Raw genomic sequence first — 20,483 nt, forward strand, 5'->3', positions numbered from 1 at the left:
TGAGAATGACGACTGAAACCATTTCTATGAAAAACGATTTTAAAAATAGTTTGGAAAATTCCTCTGTACATTCTCACAAGATAGGCCCAACTTAAATTGACAAAATGTTAAAAAATGAACTTGTTTTTTATCAAAATTTTATTACATAGATGGTTAAAGAGATATGTGTCTGACAAATTGGGAAAGTTACAGCATTCAAACTCGATTATTATCTGTAGAACGACCACTGAAACAAATTGAGTACTTTTGCAAAATGTAATTTACGTTACCTTAACTAAAAATAAACCAATGGTCATATTAAAGATATTTTGATATATTCTATAAATGCACTTGATACAGATAGTCACTTCGATGAATAATTTGCCAAAATAACATTACATATTTTATGCACAGGTTTTAATAAAACCGTACACCAAGCTTTAACTTTTTCATTTATGTTGGGTTGAATATTACTGGAAAATATGATCATCAGTAATAATAGCTACATAAACAAACTCATTGTTGTACTTATTTAGTTGATTTTATTATGAATTATAAGCACCAAATATTAACATACAACAGTATTTGACTTAAAAATATATTTTGTGTGCAGCATACACCAATACAACACAACTAGGAAATGGTAACTTAAATTACAAAGTATTTTAAAATCATTTATTTCAAGCTTATTGAAAGCTATACTGCAGCATCTTATACTGCCTATTTGAAATCTACACTTGCCATATCTTTATTAAATATATGTATATACAATGTATTGCAGAAAAGGAGATTTTTGGGAGCAGTTGGAAACAAACTTTGAAAATAATTGTCGCCCGGTATCAGATACGGCAAATTAGTATGGCTTATATCGGTAAATAAAAATGAAATGTACGGTTTTCATTGATTGGACAGTCTAGATTTCAATGACCCAATCGGAGCGCTTTTATCAAATGTGGTTAGATCGTGTTGCCAACATGGCCACTATCAACATGTCAAAACAAGGAAAACAGGAAACGAAATACACGTTTTGTTAAATTTATACTTAAAAGATTTAAAGAAGGTTAATTTTCAATTAATTAATAAATCGTTTCCACTTTTCAAAACATGTAATATGCTGACGTTTTACTAGACACCACGTACAAATTGATTTATCGATAAATAATTTAGCTGTTTAGCTATTTCAAGGTTTACCTGTTTACTTCCTATACTTCGGCTTGAATAAAAATAATAACATTTTCTTTAAATGTCTTGGTCAAAAGTCGGTTACCAACCTGAAATCTAAGGCAAAAATACAAACAAAAAAACATTGCAAATTGTATCATTTAAATTGTAGCATCATTTGATGGTTCTCTTTCAAAATTATAAAGTGTGTGACTTGAGCTTGTAATGGAAAGTAAAAGTTGACTGTTCGCTTCAGCTTACCAAATATACATGCGTATAATTTTATATTGACATCACCAAACTAAGGAATCATACTGGCATAGGAATATTGATAGTATGATTTTGTATCCTAAACTACATTTTTTTAAAGATGAACTTTTTCAAGCGAGTGTGTTATAATATATTGGTTCTTTATTTTACAGTTGAGCAATTAATTTTAAGATGCCACAGCTTGTAGCTTTCAATAGAAAGTGGTCAATTGGTAGCGATGACTTTGTCTATCCAGGAGTTGGAGAAATAATCCTTAGAGCAATATGGTGAGATTTGTTTTACATTTAATTTAAAGGCACAAAAAGCCTAATTACAGACAGGGCGAACTGTACCAGGGCAGACTGTATGTCTGGACGGGGCTGACCATATTTTGGGACAGGGCGGACCGTGACTCGAGACAACCTGACAAGGCGGTTTATTTATTTAATGTGATTTATTGTAATTAAATATTTAAATATTGATGTTTCTTTGTTTTTCTTTTAACAGTGTTAGCGATTTTCCCTAACTTTACTGAGTACCTGGGACTCAGTGCTAATAGATCTGTTACGTCCCAATTCAAATGGAACGAGTCCTCAATTACAAAAATGTCAATGTTTGCATAACTTCATAATACAATCAAATTTGAGACTGTTGATGTTCGCGGATACCATTGATAGGTTGGCCCAAAACGAGGCCGAGCACTTGCTCCTAGTCTACGTTTGGGATATAAATCTGCATTGCTAATGAGAAAGGAACAAATGAAAATGAGGTGAAAGTCAAGTTCTTATAATACAATTTATTTAAAGTGAATAGAAAATCATTTTCAAGCAGAGCAAAAAAACTTAAGAGAGAATTGACCAATTATCGGGGAAAAAGTGTTTCGTCCCAGGGACTCAACAGCCCTTTTTTTCTTTCCTCCCTGGCAATTTTAGCGAGTAAATTGATATGTTTACTCAGTAAACGCGAACACTGTTTTAATATCATTATAAACATAAACATATAATTAGTGTTTGAAATTATTTTTTGTCCAATAGGATTGCAGTGTTTCAAATGAATCGTAACACATTTACTTTGAAAAATCGGCAAACTAGTAACTACTGAGTCTAGCAAATCGAGTTTTTTTTATAAAAAAATAATTTAAAACATTTACTTGGTTAAAATTTATTGGTAGTATTTAAAAATTAAAAATTTTCATCGGCTGACGATAACCATTTTTTTTGTAAAAAAATATAAAAAATTCACCCATACTCAGTGTATTTATTAAATTTTTAAAATTTTTTTATAATTATTAATAACCCCGTCGGTTGGGTTATGAGGTGAAATGGGCAATTTTTGGAATTTACTGCTTTTTTGGGAAATAAGAGGTTACCGCTAAAATACAAACTTTATTAAAAAAAATTTAGCTAAGCAAAAAGTTAAATAAAATTTTATTATAAAAGGGTTTTTTTTTACAATTTTTTATTTAACTTGAAAAGAAATTTGATAGATTCAAAAATAAAAATTTCCATGAAAATATTACAAAAAGCTTTGTCAAGTTTTTGCGATGTCGGGTTAAACCAAAAGCAAAGAACAGCCCTGTATGGCTACTTTATAGCTTGTGGCAGGACGTCACATTGCCATCTAAAACCCTTTACCCCGGGTCTGGCAGGGGGGAAAAAGGAATTTCTTAAAAAGGAGCCCTTTGCAGGAAAATTTAAAAATGAAATTAAAAAAAGTTAACTAAAAAAAAATATGCAAAACATGAATTACATGTTAAATTATGGGAAAATGGGCCAAAAAATCATGTTTAGCTTGAAAACGAACATTTATACAAAAAATTCCCGTTCAGGAATTTTAATTTTCCCCCCTGACAATTAGAGTCTACTGGTTCAAGTTAAGAAAACACAATTAAAACTATATTTGGGTAATTAAATCTTAGGAAATAAAAATTACTTCTTTTTTTGATGTAAAGGTAAGTTTTTATATTTATAAATATAAGCTTTAAAGTTTTGAAAAAAGGGAACAAATCTTTTCGGCCCTTTGATGCCAGAAAAAAAGTAAGAATGAATCATTTCCCAAGATTAAAACCCCCAAGTGTTTTTTTGTCCAGAGCTAGAAGCTTTTTGGCTTATTCCCTTTCCTTTTCAGAAAAATTTTCTAAAAAAAATAAAAACAGCAAAAATTTAAGGCTGGGGCCCGTTTTGTTTTACAGGTAAAATTCAGGGTCGGGGAAGTTTTAGCAGGACGAAAGTATTTCCTATTTGTCAATAAAATTTGCTGTTTGATGTTCAAATTTTCATAACATAGTTTGTTTTAAAATTTATTCTTTAAAAGGCCCGAGATAAAAATTAAGTCCCTTACATCTCCCCCTTGAAAAAAATTAAAAAACTTTTTAAAAGTTTCTTTGTTTTTTTATTTCTTTTCGTACGGTTGATTCTTCCCGTCCAAATTTTTTACTTACACCCACTAAGGAAACTCTTTGTTTCATGCATGGCTATGTCGATATTTCCTTTTAATGAAAATCCCGCAGCTTTAAAATTAGAAAATATTTTTTTTTACGGTTTTTTTGGTGTTAATTAAAAAAATAGTAGTTGCAGATGTAGGTACCTGAAATTCCTTAAAAAATTTTTCTGATTTTTTCTCCAAAGTCGTCACAAAATTTTCTAGTAATTATATAAAATTCACTCTTTTTTTTTTTTTAATTTTTTTTGATTCCAAAGGTTCCTTTTTTTTTTGTAAAATGTATTGTTTACAAATTTCCTTTAGTAACCCTTTCCCCTTTATATTTAAAAAATATTTCCCGGGACAGTTCCCAAAAAACCCAAGAATAGATACTGAAAAACCTTAACCAGGAAATTTATCCCCAAACCAAGCCTGTCAAGGTTTGAATTCCCCAAAGGTTAAAAACATGCAAGTTATTGAAAAAGGTTTGCAAATAACTAAACCCTAGTAAAAAGGGTTTTCGGCCCTTTCCAAAAAAAGTTTCAAAAAACCCCAACAGAGCTCTGTGTTCCTTCAAAAAATTTCAATTTTAATTTGTCATTTCATATCCAATCCCATTTTAAACCCTTGTACATTTTTAAAAATGTTTCGCGCTTATCCTCTTTTTCTTACTTACTTTTTTTAAATTTAGAACCATTGTTTTGTAATTACCTTTTTTTGTATTTAGGGTGAATAATTTTGTTTTCTGATTCTCTCTTTTATTTCCTATTGAATATTGTCGAAAAAATATTAAACACTTTATTTTTTAAAGTCTTTTTGGGGGCTTTGGTGCTTTTATTAACAGTCATAAATTAAAACAAATCAACAGTTACTTAATTTAACCATAATAAGTTTAAAAATTTAGATCAAAAAATTATGTTTTTCACTTCCCCCTTTGTTTTTAAGCTTTCTTATCCAAGTTGGGAGCTTGTGTAACATTTTTGATACAATCCCTAGGTGATTTGCGCTTCAACGAGCTGTTGTTAATGTAAACAGGTATTCTCCAAAATAATCTCAGGCCTTTGGGCTGAATTTTGGTGTTTTTATTATCATTTTCTGTCAACGCTCTCGTATCTAATCAGTATCTGCAATTTTGTTTAATTATTCTATATGTCTATATGCAGCAGGGAGTTAATTTGTTCTCTTCTTCTGTACATGCAAACATATTTGAATTTCAGAGTCTGACATTTTTTTTTGTTCCTTATTGTTAATTTAGCTTTTGCGTAGTTTTATTGCCTTTCTGGTATAATGATATCATTAAGTTTCAAGGTCACTTCCAGAAAAAAATGTAAACAGTTCTTTTAATCCTCTAATTCTGACACAGTCAATGTGAGCTAAGTCAAAAACTGTTCAATTATAACAACTTTTATTGATAAAAGGTTTATTCTGTACAATTTCCTTTAATTCAACTCTGAAGAGCTACTAATTTTAAAAATTTAAAAAATAAAAATTTCCTAAATTTACAAAAAGCTCTTCCTAGTTTCCGATGTGATTTGCAAAGCAAATGAAAAGCCGTTCCTACTTATTAGACCCAAAAGGCCCAATTAAAATTGCCAAACATAAAATTCCATTTTCCCTGGCGCTGCAGGAAAAAGGTTTTTAAAAAGCGCCATATTTACAGAAAAATTTAAAAGAAATTAACAAAAATTAACTAAAAAAAAATATGAATTACATTGAATTACTGCTTAATTGAGCCCTTAAAATTTGACCCAAAAAACCTCATGGATAGCTTAGAAAAAAGAACATTATCAAAAAACCAAATGTCAGGAAAATTTGAAAATTTTCCCCCCTGACAAAATTTGGTCTATGGGCCGTTATTTGAAATACAAAATTCAGCTAACTTTTGGAAGATTAAAACTTAGGTAATAAAAATTCTTATTTTTGTTTTTAAAGGAAAATTTGTATATTTTATGAAAAATTAAGTTTAAGTTTTTAAAAAAGGAGCAAATTTGTCGGCCTTTTTATGCCGGATAAAAAAGTAAGTAAATGAAATCATTTCCGAGTAAAACCCCTTAAAGTGTCTTATATATCCCGGCCCCAGAATGTCCTTTATCAGGTCTTAATTCTTCCTTTTCCAGAAATTTTTAAACTAAAATCACAAATTGAATGGCGAGGCACAAGTTTTGGAAACCCCAAGGGAAAGTTAGGAATCCTGGGGGAATTTTTAAGCGTGACTGAAGTATTACCTTATTTTCAAAAAAATATGGGTGTTTTTTTGTTCAAAATTTTAAAAAAAATAGTTTTTTTAAAATGTTATTATTCAAGGGTTTTGAGTAAAATTCACATCCCTTACTTGTACAGAAATATTGTTTTTCACATCTATAGTGAAACCAAAGAGTAGAAAAGTTGGTGCTGTTAAAAACCATAATAAAACCCAAAGGAAAAAAAATTTTAAATTTTAAGCCAAGAAAGGGCTATTTTTTATTTTAAAATTACGAAAAAGAAGACGAACATTAAAACAAAGCAACGGCTGTATATTTATATTTCACGTAATAATTCTTAAATACAAAATAATAACAGGGCCATAAAAAACTTGCACAGCTATCAAATTTTATGTCTTGTTGGAATATTATAGCCACAATTTCATGAAATTTAGCTGCATGCTCCTGGTTGACTTGTGTTGAATTCTGCTTAATTTTTGATTCTTTGACAAGTTAGTTTATATTACTTTTTATTAGAAATGATTTTTGTACTCTGTTTTAATTAAGATTATGTCTGTTTAGTGAATTAATATACATGTATACAGTGTATAACAATTATTTCTTTGTTTTCATATTGTAATTAAGTAATATAAATAATCTATATTCTTCTATACAGCTAGAATATTATGAATGGTGTATATAAAAATATTACAATTAAGGTAATTGTTTCGAGTTTATATTATCATTAGCGCAAAAGGAAAATATGTTTTATATATGAGATTTTCTCAAACCATTCCCATTAGCTAATGCTACTTATTTTATACTTATAATTGTATGGGTCAATATTTATAATAATACATATAATGTTAGATTAATCCACAGTCCACCTTATGTTGATTAATTCATACATATTTAACTAGTATTAGATCAATGTTTAAATTTTAAATACAAATCTGTTCAATATGAAAATGCTGATATATACGACATGTTTAGGATGATAATGATACCAAAACATATATAAAAAAATTAAATAGCAATATTTAATTTAAAAATATGCATGGTCTGCCTCGTCTTGAGTCACGGTCTGCCCTGTCCCAAAATATGGTCCACCCCGTCCAAACATACGATCCCACCTGGTATGGTCCGCCCTGTCCCACGGTCCGCCTTATCCTGGACCATAAAGCCTCAAAAATTAGTTAATATTGCTTTTTGTAGAAGGGTAAAGAACCTGATATAAGATGCTTTTTCATCTTTTTTATTATATATTCTATACATAACACATGTACCTGTATTGATTATTCTTGAGATATTGTTATATATGCATTTTATAGACTTTGTATTGTAGAAGTATTACTCAAATTTTATACCTTTTTTCTAGGATTGCAGTTGTTTCAGCAATATTTCACATGCATAAGGATACGTTAGACTGCCATGATGGTAATTTACTGCATACATATTACATTGGTCTTCTGTCCCTTCTTGCCATTAGTATTTTAATGACAATTGCAGTTGTGTACGTAAGTATGCAAGGTACAATCACAAACTGTTCACCAAGGAGGAAAATATCTAAACTGATTTATACAAAATTTGCCATCACGTTACCCGAGCTAGCTTGGAATATCATGGGAACATACTGGGCGTTCGGAGTATCAAGTGGATGTGAAAAGCATATAGTGCTCACTGTCAAGGGGGTAGTTATCTTTGGCTGGGTTATGGGTATAGTGGTTCTGATTGGCATAGGTGTTGTGTTCGATCCTTTGGGAGCATTACATCAAAAGTCAGATGGTGGGCAGCAACAGAGAGACAGTGCTGATAAGGAAATCTCCAACTCGGCTAAAAGGGTATGGGAGACTAGGTAGGAATTTTAAACTGGTTTTAAAAATTACAAAGAAGTATTATTCATTTTATCAGATAAATTTAGACTTTGGCTCCTTTTTGTGGGGTCATTTCAAAGCTGTATAATATTGTCTACTTCAACAATGCTAAATTATGTGAATTGAATTCTATTTCTTTACTTTAGTTGTTACAGCGGAGCTGTTGCATCTATTTTGTATAAGTCAACTGCTAATGGTAATTGTCTATTGTCCTTTATAGACATACTGTTTGTTAAGTTATCACAATGGTAGTTTGATGAATGTTATTCGTTTTGGATGAAAAGTAAAGAAATTAAGTTACATGTATATTACACATACCTGACTTACAGGACAGGTCACATGACCCATTGTACATGTAATAACTTTTCAGCTGTTGATATTTAATGTTGTTGGAAATTATCAATGAAAATAAGTATAATGTACAGTTATTATTTGAACTAATTTCAGATGCCGTATATTATGCTGCTGTATTGGATGTGATGAACAAAGTACAAATGCTTTCAGTGGTATAGCAGAGATCTTCTCGAATTTTTTCCAGGTAAATGCACCTTTCATGTTACAAATAACTTTATTATTTGAACTGCAGTTCAAGTGAAGTGATAATGGTAATAAAGATGTCTAAATAAAACTAAAAATCAACAGTATTTTGCTTTTAATCTCATTTTTCTGTGTGATCTTATAAGACACTTATTGTTTGGTAATATTACACTCGTAATTAAATGGATATAAAATAACCCAAAAAAACTTTCTATGTAAGTCATTGTGATATAATTATGTAAATTAATTGAATTGTAGTGAACTTTTGCAATGAAAAATTTACCCAAAGATGAAAGATGAAGAACTGGTGTCATGTCTAAGTGGTTAACATGTAGATTAGAAATCTAAGAATCTCTAACTATTTAGGATCAAACCCCATTGAGGGCAAGCATTATTTAGTAATTCCTTGTGCAAAAAAAACTTTACACTAATTGCTAAGCCCTTGTTGGTTCCAGGAATGGATCTAAGAGTGTAGTAATAAGCCTGTAGCTTTCTGTACAAACTTAAAATGAATTCTGTATAGATGAAAAAAGGAATTTTTCATTCTGTATAGATATAAAAGCAATTTTTCTTCAGGGTGTAGATTTGGTACCTACAGATGTTGCGTGTGGTCTCATTCTGGTACATAGAGAACAGGAGAGAGAGGCTAACACACTAATGTCTATAAGAATAGAAGCTCCACAGAGGTCTATAAGTCAAAGTGGTGTGTCACACAATGAGCAGCAATATATGCAAAGGTAATACTAGAAAAAAGTGATATAGAAAAGTTTTTCTGATATAGAAGATAACAAATTGTTGTTTGTTTATTTTAAAAATTTTCTTTACCAAGGCAGGTTTTCAACATTCAAATCAGTGTTTTCCGTTTTCTTTTAAGTCAAATTTTTGAAATTTGGTTTAAACATATATATTTAAGCTTAATTGCAAAACAAGTTCTTGCAACTTATATTAATCAGTTTTGAATCCGCTTCCTGGAACTTACCAGTACTGGTGTCATTCAAGAAACATGGTTGCAACCAAATTAGGGCTTGAACCCATGATTCATGTGTTGAGAGGCAGACACCTAAACCACTAGGCCACCAGTCCCCTTTCAAATTCAGCATTCCATCTGATCATTAAAGAGACAGAAATCACGAATCAGTGGGCTTGCTAGAAATTTTATTATCATGATAAGCTTGCTGAATGTGTGTATTCACATGCTATATTTAATGGCTAAGATAATTGTAATATATGAATATATAAAATGGCAAAGCCACAACATGATAATCTGCACTGGATGAATAGGTAATGATAATCTTCTTGTTTAATAATAAAAGTGACAATATGCCCATCCTAGGGTTAGTGTACAGGTGAAAGTCAAAATAAGTTTACATTTTGCCATAATTACTTGCAATTCTATACTTTAATTCGCATAAACGATAAAAACACACGTGGCCCAATAAAAATTCTGTTAATATTTAAAGAATTTACATGCAACATTCATTTTATTAAAAGAGTGGGGCAGTCTTTTTATATTTTAGGCAGATTAATTTTTTATCCTAAACATTTTTCAACATCAACTGTTGGTCAATCATTATTATTAAAGTCAATCTTTTGAAATATATAGTCAATTCTGTTCAACTTGACAATGAAAAAATGTGCATAATGTCACACACAGATTTCTTCAGTTGTCTTTTATTTAATTATTTGGATAGTTAACACTTAACCTGCTGAATTTCTTATATGAATTTGCTATGCTTTCTATTTTGGAACTATCTGTTTTGTCAAGTTTAGGGAAATCACGAAAATATCTGAAGTTGAAGTTTGAATGGTATAGAGCCTGGTCAGACTGAACAATTGTGCAGGCTGGACTGGCTTTTTAATGACAAGTGACAAAGACTAATCATTTTCTATTTGAGCAGAGTCAAATTAATTGATATTTATTTTTATATACAGGCCTTTATCTGCCAGTAGTTCAACCTCAGCACTTTTAAGCACTGGAGATCCTGGGATTCCTACACCTAAACCATGGATGACTGTAGAAATGTTAGCACATTATATGAAGTTTGCCATGGCTAGTTATGGGTGGCCATTGTACATCTTCACCCATCTTATGACCGGAGCTTGCCAGCTAACCTCTCAGTGCAAGTAAGTTAAAGAAGATTACAGTTCTAGTTTCTTTCCCATATGAATCAAGTATTGATCAAAAGGTATATAGTGATTATATTCCGTAATGGGTATACTTTGAAGGGTTCATTGATTTTTGAAATTATTAGGAATAATATGTTATTGCTGTTATTTTGTGTTTTTTTTTGTGTTTTTTTTTGTGTTTTTTTTTACAAACGAAGATAGAACGGATAGTCTGGTTTGAAAATACATGTATTTTCAATAGATTTGATTTATTATTTTAAGTTGTTGCTTTGTCCTTGTTCTATATACACATGACAAAGGCATATGATTATTGCAGATGGTATTCAAAGATTAATAATTCGTTTTTAGCTCGACTATTCGAAGAATATGAGAGCTATTGTAGTCGCCCCGGCGTCGGCGTCCGCGTCGGCGTCTGCGTTGGTTAAAGTTTTTTGTAAAGTCAAATATTTCAATTATTACTTGAGATATTCAATTGAAACTTACAATATTTATTTATAGTAACAAGGTACATCAGATTGACAAGTTGGATAACTCTGCCTACAATATTGACAGAATTATGCCCCTTTTTAACTTAGAAATTTTGGTTAAAGTTTTTTGTAAAGTCAAATATCTCAATTATTGCTTGAGATATTCAATTGAAACTTACAATACTTATTTATAGTAACAAGGTACATCAGATTGACAAGTTGGATAACTCTGCCTACAATATTGACAGAATTATGCCCCTTTTTAACTTAGAAATTTTGGTTAAAGTTTTTTTGTAAAGTCAAATATTTCAATTATTGCTTGAGATATTCAATTGAAATTTAAAATACTTATTTATAGTAACAAGGTACATCAGATTGACAAGTTGGATAACTCTGTCTACAATATTGACAGAATTATGCCCCTTTTAAACTTAGAAATTTTGGTTAAAGTTTTTTGTAAAGTCAAATATCTCAATTATTGCTTGAGATATTCAATTGAAACTTACAATACTTATTTATAGTAACAAGGTACATCAGATTGACAAGTTGGATAACTCTGCCTACAATATTGACAGAATTATGCCCCTTTTTAACTTAGAAATTTTGGTTAAAGTTTGTTGTAAAGTCAAATATCTCAATTATTGCTTGAGATATTCAATTGAAATTTAAAATTCTTATTTATAGTAACAAGGTACATCAGATTGACAAGTTGGATAACTCTGTCTACAATATTGACAGAATTATGCCCCTTTGGAACTTAGAAATTTTGGTTAAAGTTTTTTTGTAAAGTCAAATATCTCAATTATTGCTTGAGATATTCAATTGAAATTTAAAATACTTTTTTATTGTAACAATGTACATCAGTTTGCAAAATTGCATAACTCTGCCTGCAATATTTGCAGAATTATTTGCCCCTTTGAAACTTAGAAATTTTGGTTAAAGGTTAAAGGTCTTCAAAGATATTTACTTGAAACTTTACTCAAGCATTTAGGGTCATAATTGGAGGGTCATAATTGTTTGTCACTGACCAAGTTCCATAACTCTATCTTGCATTAAGGCTGATTCATATCCCCTTTTCTACTTAGTCTCTTGGTTAATGTTTACATGCAAGTTTTACATATCTCAATAACTATTAAAAATATTTATTTAAAACTTCACATATGCATTTAGGGTCATAATTGTAGGTCACTGACAAAGATCCATTATTCTATCTTGCATTTAGGCTGATTTTCTCCCCTTTTTAAACTTAGAAATTCATGGTAAAGTTTTGCTTGTAAGCTGTTATCTTAATACCTACTGAAGGGTTTGTGCCATTTTTGGGACAACTTTATGCATTCATAATAATAAAGCAGTGATTTACTTGATAAAACATCTTAATAACAAGCCTTTGTACCTTTTCTGTCAAATTTATGTATTCATAGGTAATTAGTATTATTATACTCAATAAAACACCCTTGTGACATTACCTTTTGAAAAGTCAAGCCAATACTGTATAATTAGACTCTCTCTAAGGCCTATAACATGAATTTATAAAAAAAAAAATTGCCCTTTTGTGAACTTAAAAAATTTAACATTTTCAAGGCTCTTTTACTATCAAGCACTTAGAATAGTCGAGCGTGCTGTCCTACCGACAGCTCTTGTTTTGTCATATTCTTGTGCCACTTTTGTGACTGTTAAAATGATATTGCAAGGCCGTACATATATTTTGACACAACATCTTTTGTGTAATACAAACATAAAGTAAGGTCATGCCAATTGTTACTGCAACATTATAAGGCATCAATGGAAAAAAATGATAAATGACACAAAAGGGACATAGGAAATCTTTTATTTACTACATGTGCCGCATGCAATAGCTGTTGGTTTTTGTTTGCCCACATTACAGCCACCACATGCACTTGTATTTGTAAGCTATCTGGCATACATACATGCAATATCTATCCCATGGCCATGTAATAGTCATCGTATGCACATATAGCAAGTAACGTCACCAGGAAAGTCAACTAAAAAAAACAAATTTATTGTTATCATTATTATCATAATGATCATTAATGATTATTTGTATAATATTCAAGAGAAATTCGTAATTATACTGTCATACAATAGTATTTCTGATTAGTTTTATTTGTTGAAATTTATTAACGTTTTTAAATGTTATCTTTCTACTCGTATGTACATGCATCTATATTTATAAATGTAGCATGCCCTCGTTCTGATTGTACTTCGTGTTCATGTTATGTGTTCGTTATTCCACTATATGTGTTGGTAATTTCCGCTATAATGACTTTAGGCATGATGTGTAACATTATGTGTTCATAATTTCCAATATAATGACAGTATAGCATCATGTATTTCGTTATGGCATGGCGTACTATGTTATTAGTTCATAAATTATTTTAATATAATGACAGTATGGCATGGTGTATTAGGTAATATATTCGTAATTTCTGATATAATGGCAGAATGGCATGGTGAATCACGTTATGTGTTTGTAATATTTTTATATAATGACAGTATGGCATGGATGTATTATCTTTCAGCTATGCATGTTTACCGAGAAGTTTGAGATATAACGAGAAACATGAGGATCAATCATGTTGGGATGCATGTTTCAATTGCTTCCATGTTTTTAAAACACAAAGTATGACCGTAATTGAAACAGAAAAGGAATTGAATGAGCTTTGCTTGTCCCTACAGTGAGTTGTTTAACCAAAACAAAACAAAACAAACCCCAAACAACTAAGGAACACTTTCTGAGCTGTAATGTCTCTGAATATATTAATAAATATATAAGGACAAGTTTAAAGCTTCTTTTCTCTAGATGAAAGAAATTTGAAAGTTAAGGGAAAACTTAATAAAAGTAAGAATATAAAAATATTCTCAATATTTGAAAATGTTTGCAGATTTAATATTACATATTTAATGTTTCTTTGAATATTTCTACCCAATAACTAATATTTTGGTTGATTTTAAGTAAATTACTATAATGTTGATTGTAAGAGCAGCCTTTTACTTGCTGAAGATTTCTTTATGTATACTTTATACACTGGACAATACTTTCTATTTAAACTTTTCATACACCAAAATCTATCCTATGTGAACAAAAATGATTTTACAGTATTGCTTTTATTTTCAATGTTGCCAATATTTGTAATGTTGAAAGTATTGTCAGTTTTACCAGTATTGTCAGTATTCCAGTGTAGCCAGTATTTCTGCCAATGTGATTATATTCACAAATAACATTGCTATTAAAGATTATTCTGCCTGTAATTTATCAGGAAAATTTAAATAGACTGGAAATTTATACAAAGGCTTATAGCTCAAAAGTGTTTTCTTCAGTTGCACTAGTGTTGTATTTGAATGTAGAAACAGTAATCTTTAGTGTTTTATTTTGATGTTTTTTTTTTCTAACTCTATACTAAATCACTTGTACTTAGTTTTTTTGTGGTTTTCACTTTTATTTTTAGTATACACTGGTTTGACTATATCTATACTGTCTGTTAGTTTGCTCTAAGAGTTTAGTGTAACTCCTTTTTTAACCCTTAACCTGCTGAATTCCTTAAATGGACTTGTCCAATATCCACAGTTGGAATACTCCATTAGTAAATTTGGGGAGATCAAGATGAAAATTTAAAATTTGTCAGTAAACCGTATTGAGCCTGGTCAGACTGGATGGATGTGCAGGCACCTGGCCCATGGCCCCATGTACACTAAGAAAAGATCAGGATCAGGATCAAGTGATCCTAATTTTATTTTCATTGTTTTATGTTACTTAAATTAATCATGTTTTGCAAGAATTAAATGGTAAATATTCAATATGTAAAAAATTGCTGATTTTCAAAGAAACCAAACTAGTTTGGGATAAAATCAACAAATAACAAAACAAATACAAAAATATTCGGATCAAAATAAGGATCAATTTTAGGATCAGGATCAATATTTGGATCAACTGTTCAATGTCAGTATCTTGCAAAAATAACAATTAATTTATTTTAAAATTTCATAAACTTGCTATTGCAAGTCCAGTTTTAACAAATTAATATTAGATATTAAATCTATGAGGACAAACAATGAAGATTATTAGAGTTTTTAAATTTGATCCTGACCTTAAATCAGGGGCCTGGTTTGATACAGGTGGCAAAGGTTTATCATTTTTGGATTCCAGCAGGTTCAAGGTCAGCTAAACTTCCTATTTATCCCTGAAAATATCTAACTTTTCACGTACATGTACTTACTAGCAAAGCTTGTTTTATTTCTTATCTGTATTTAGCATAAATGTAGAGAAATTGATTTATCTAATTAGATAAATCTTATGTTTTATAATCACTTATTATCATCCCCTATTATTGAGTTATATTGTTTTGACATTGATAAAACTTTTTACAGCAAATTTTATAAGAATTGTTGTGGAGTACAGGAATTATTACCCTTTGTATGAAGAAAATGTATGTTCTTCTTTTCTTCATATAGAACAAAAAAATTGCTTTTAAGAAACTATGGTTTTTTGAAAAATTTCACTCTTCACACATTTATAATGTAGGAATGGATGATCTCTTTGCAAGAGAATGAAATAGAAAAAGGCATAGTCTTCCTTCTCAGTCCTGTTGTTGTTAATTTGTACTGCAAATTGTAATATTTGTATATGTTTATGATAACACTGAAATGACATTGCTATAATAAAGTAATGGCAAAGTAATTTAAGTTTTAGCTTGTTTTGAAATTAAGACATTGTGCTGTAATATGAATAACTTTGTTAGTTACTAAGAAACTAAACATACCTTAACAAGACAATTTTTGCTCTTTTTTTGTGTTATCTAACTTTTTGTTTGTTTATTAAAGATTTTTAAAAAGTTCTTGTAATTGCTATTACATACTTAAAATTTTACACTGAAAAAAATGGTTGTGGTAATCAATTGAATTTCCCAAAATATAACTTTCAAAAAGAAAAATTTACATTAAAAATACAAATAAATGAAGCATTAAGCTACAATACTGAACAAATTTCCAAATTTTAATAATGTATTTCTCTAAATTTTGTTGTAAAAAAAAGTTTAAAGAAAAGGGAGATTGAAAAGCTTCTTGTATAAGTGAGTCTTATGCCATTGTGAAAAGGATAAACTCTTAAACAGCTGAAATATTTGGAATAGACATGCCCTTCTTTGAATAGGAACTGCCTATATGTAATTTTAGGGATTTCAATATTAAAATATCAAAATTTAGCAGACTATAATAAAGATCAGGCTAGCCTGATTCTGTTCTGGTAGTATTGCCTTGTTATTACCACTAGGCACAAGCAGACAGAGGGTTGACTGAATTATACTGTACCTGGCATTAATTCATGATATCAAATTATATTTCAGATGTTGTGCATGTTGTATGCAAGGCAGTTATATCCAAGATGATAACTGTTGTAGATGTAACACAGCTTCCATCAGGAAAACTACAGGCATTCATCCAGATGATATTATATATGCAAGCTTCCATAATAAAGTAAGTGAGAAATCTGTTGTTAGCTTGACTATTCTAAGAATAAGGAGAGTCATTGTACTCACACTGGCATATCGCCAAAACTACTGAAAGGAATGGGTTTAAACTTTACACACTTATTCTCTGTGATTATCTCACATGATGGACACAGGTCCCATTACTCTGAGTTACCTTTTTACAGAATTATACCCCTTTTCTCAATGTCAAGCACTGAGAATAGTCAAGCACGATGTCTTACATTCAGCTCTTGTTGTATATAAAACTACACTTGACTAAACTAAACTATTTTCAGTAACACAACTCTATATTAGTATCACTATATTTGCTGGTAATTAAAGTTGTCAGCTTATTCCAGATGTCCAATTTTTCTTAGATAAGTTGATAAAAGTTGATGCAAATAAATGAGGTATTGGACCGACTGCTTATTACGACTTATTCATTTTCAGATTTATGAGGTACCATTTTTTGTTAGCATAGATAGAAAGAAACAAAGTGTAGTGGTTTCAGTGAGAGGCACTCTGTCATTGAAGGTGAGTGTCCAGTTTTATATATGTATCAATCATGACATTTGTAACGCTGCTTTTCATGACATTTATATAATCTACATTTGTATATACATGGCTGCTACCGATTTTTGATGTTTTAGTGTTTTTTTCTCTCTAAAATTGGATGTTTGCAGTATTATAACTGCTTAGGTTATATAAGACAAACAACTGTTTTTATATGGCATACAGCCATATAACCTGTAAAAAAATCTTCATAACTTGTTATATATCATACAGTACTTATTATATATCATTTCCTTAAAAAAGGAAAGTCTAAGATAAAACACTTACTTTGCAAGGCTGATGTTGCAGCAGAAATGAAATTAGCATAAATTTTAAATCTTCCTTCGTGTTAACAAAAATGGCAGAATATTTAGTCTGCAGAAATAAGTACTTTTATAGTATATTTATATAGCACAATATTAAATGATTTGAAAAATTCACTAAAATAGCATAAACATTGTATATGCCACTGTACAATAAAAAAAATTTTACGGGGGCACCCGTTCCTGAGTGCTTTAGTCATTGACTTTGCACTATTTTGCCCTCACTGCTTTTTGTTTGAATCCCACAAGGGACTTTAGGTTCTTTCATGTCAGGAAGCTATCCAGTTAGCTTACAGAACATCGGTGGTTCTACTCAGGTGCCCTTTTGTGCCTGAGCTAATGCACAGAGGAGAACCTGAGGTCTTCCTCCACAAGTACAGTTGGAAAGTGGCCATATGATTAATGACATAAAAGGATAAAAAAAAAGAAAAAAAAGAAAAAACAAACTTTGTTTTATTTGTATTACAAGAAACTTAATGCCATGTTATATATTAAGATTATAAAATTCAAAATAAAAAAATAAATATTTTTAACATTAAGAGAGATCAATGTTGTTTGAATCCTTTTAAAATCTGTTCATGATCAACGCACATTCACTAAATTTGTATTATGGTTTCAGGATGTTATAACAGACCTAACGGCTGAGTGTGACTCCCTTGGTATAGATGGCCTAGACAACTGTATGGCTCACAGAGGCATGCTTCTAGCGGCCAAATATGTGCAATCAACATTAGAAAGACTCTGTATTCTAGACCAAGCATTCCAAAATGCAGAGGTAAATAATCTTATATGATGTCTTTGTTGCAAATTCTTACTTATGGAGATTAACGTAGAAATGTCATTTTGATGAGTCATTCAGTAATTTAAAGGACAATTAAGTGTAATGATTATTTTAAGACGTCTTACTTAACAAATGATGAAAGTGTCACAATCGGCTTCATATAAAAATTGCAAAAGCCCTTGCTTCTTTGACTTTGGGTTTTTATTACCAAAAAAATAGACAATTTCTTTCTTGTCAGGTGAACATCCAGTTGAAGTGGCACTATAGACACACTGTTTTATCATAATTTGAGTAACACAGGTCTTCTTCACTATGACACAAATGAGACGCGTCAAACAAAGCCAACATAGTATGTTTGCGCCCAGCATGGATCCAGACCAGCCTGCGCAACTGCTGGTTGGTATTGTCATGACACGGCTCAAAGGAAGATTGCAGTTTGAAAGTTGTTGTTGTTGTTTATATTACAGGGAGCTAGACTAGTTATTACAGGTCATAGTTTGGGTGCCGGTACTGCTGCTCTTTTAGCCATTCTGCTCAAACCGAAATATCCGGACCTTATCTGTTTTACGTTCTCGCCACCTGGTGGCCTGATGAGGTAATATACATGTGAATAATCGTCTTATTATCAGAATTTTTTTTTTAAGTCATGTTAATAATCATTTAATGTGGGGCACTTTTTTGTGGAAAATACTTTAATATACATTAAATCACAATGTGTCTGTGACGGACTGTGTGACAAGAGGATTTTCTTCTTTAGTAAGTTACAATTATGCATTCTTCTGTTAGTGCGACAATATTCTCTGATGGTAGCTAGAACAATGATTTGTTATATTTTCCGGTTATTTGAGATATTCTTAATTCTTAATTTTATAAATGTTTATTCTGTTCACTTGTTTTACACCTCTTTTTATGCCCCCACAAAGTGGGAGCATATAGTGTTGTACTTGTCTGTCCGTCCGTACGTACGTCCATCCCGAAATTTTGTGAACGCAACTCCTCTTAAACCGGATGGCAGATTTTGCTTAAACTTCCAGGGATGAACAACCTTAATGTGTAGATGGTAGTAAAGGAAGGAATTTTTGCTGCGACCAAATTTAACAGAATTATGGCCCTTTGTTGATTTTTTCACTATATACCATATAGAAATTTTGTGAACACAACTCCTTTTAAACCATATGGCAGGTTTTGCTTAAACTTCCAGGGATGAACAACCTTAATGTGTAGATGGAAGTGAAGGAAGGAATTTTTGCTGCGACCAAATTTAACAGAATTATGGCCCTTTGTTGATTTTTTCACTATATACCATTATATATGTTGTCAGTGGGGGCATCCGTGTCCTTTGGACAAAGCTCTAGTTTGGAAAAGACTTTGTCAGGAATTAACAATTATTTGGACTTCCCCAGGTAATTTGTTGGTACAAGCAACCTTTTATAGTTGCAACTTTGAAAATAAGTGTGACCAGTTGACTTATCTATTGTTAACAGTAGTGGACCTTGAAGCTATATTGCTTAGAGCTTGTTTGTAGTAAAACAATTCAATAATGTCTACTAGTTTTGATCATAGCAATGTTCTTCATCAGGAGTACGGTATATTTGTAAAATCATTTGTTCAAAAGTATGACATGATTTTGTTTAAACAAACAGTTAAGACCAATGACATGCCCATGCAATGATTTACATTTATTAAAGGAACTCCACTGAGGTCCAAAAGCAAGAAAACATAAAATTTGAATTTCTTACAAAGATCAACTGTGGCACTTAAAACAGAAAGATATGCGACAGATATTTAAGAAATATACTCAGAATAAATTGAAAATCATATATTTGAGCTATTTTAGCCCAATTTGAGTGAAAAGCATTGCATTAATCATTCTGGAAAAAACAGAGTGAGTGAATGATCTGAAATTTTGCACACAAGTTATTAGTCCTAATCTTCATCAAATGGACTATCATATCAAACAATTATTTCCAGCCCCGTCATGTAAAAAAAACCTCAGTGGAGTCCCTTTAAAAGAGGTTCATATAAATTTTATATAAAAATTTTCTTGTGTCTCGTTTTCCTTGCAACTATGTAGAGTTAAAACTTGTATTACAGTTTAAGTGCTAGTCAATACTGCCAGGAGTTTGTGTGTTCAGTAGTTCTAGGTAAAGATATTATACCACGACTAGGTATTCACACCATGGAGGACCTTAAAACAAGATTGTTACAGGCCATAACTGACTCAGATAGTCCAAAGGTATGTATTTACGTTTTAAAACTGCAGTAAAATACGATCAATTCGCAAGGCAAAAATTTCACAAAATCAAAATTTTGGACTAATTGGCATGGGTAATTTCCTCAAAATTTTTA

General features: G+C 30.8%; 1 protein-coding gene across 1 annotated transcript; it reads left to right on the forward strand.

Annotated features, from left to right (window-relative positions):
- Window positions 1-903: 903 nt before the first annotated feature.
- On the forward strand, window positions 904-20,370 carry LOC132733053 (diacylglycerol lipase-beta-like; the record flags this gene model as incomplete). The annotated part of the gene is made up of 12 exons (XM_060719633.1): window positions 904-1,039; window positions 1,563-1,676; window positions 7,369-7,845; window positions 8,312-8,402; window positions 8,978-9,138; window positions 10,334-10,525; window positions 13,536-13,691; window positions 16,356-16,485; window positions 16,929-17,012; window positions 17,973-18,128; window positions 18,602-18,729; window positions 20,229-20,370. Coding segments are annotated over exons 2-12 (1,812 nt in total), but the record flags the coding sequence as incomplete, so codon positions are not given.
- Between the last annotated feature and the right edge of the window lie 113 nt (window positions 20,371-20,483).

The sequence above is a fragment of the Ruditapes philippinarum genome, unplaced genomic scaffold (assembly GCF_026571515.1).
Source record: "Ruditapes philippinarum isolate M1 unplaced genomic scaffold, ASM2657151v2 ctg463_1_1_1_1, whole genome shotgun sequence".
In the NCBI taxonomy this organism is placed as follows: Eukaryota; Metazoa; Mollusca; class Bivalvia; order Venerida; family Veneridae; genus Ruditapes; species Ruditapes philippinarum.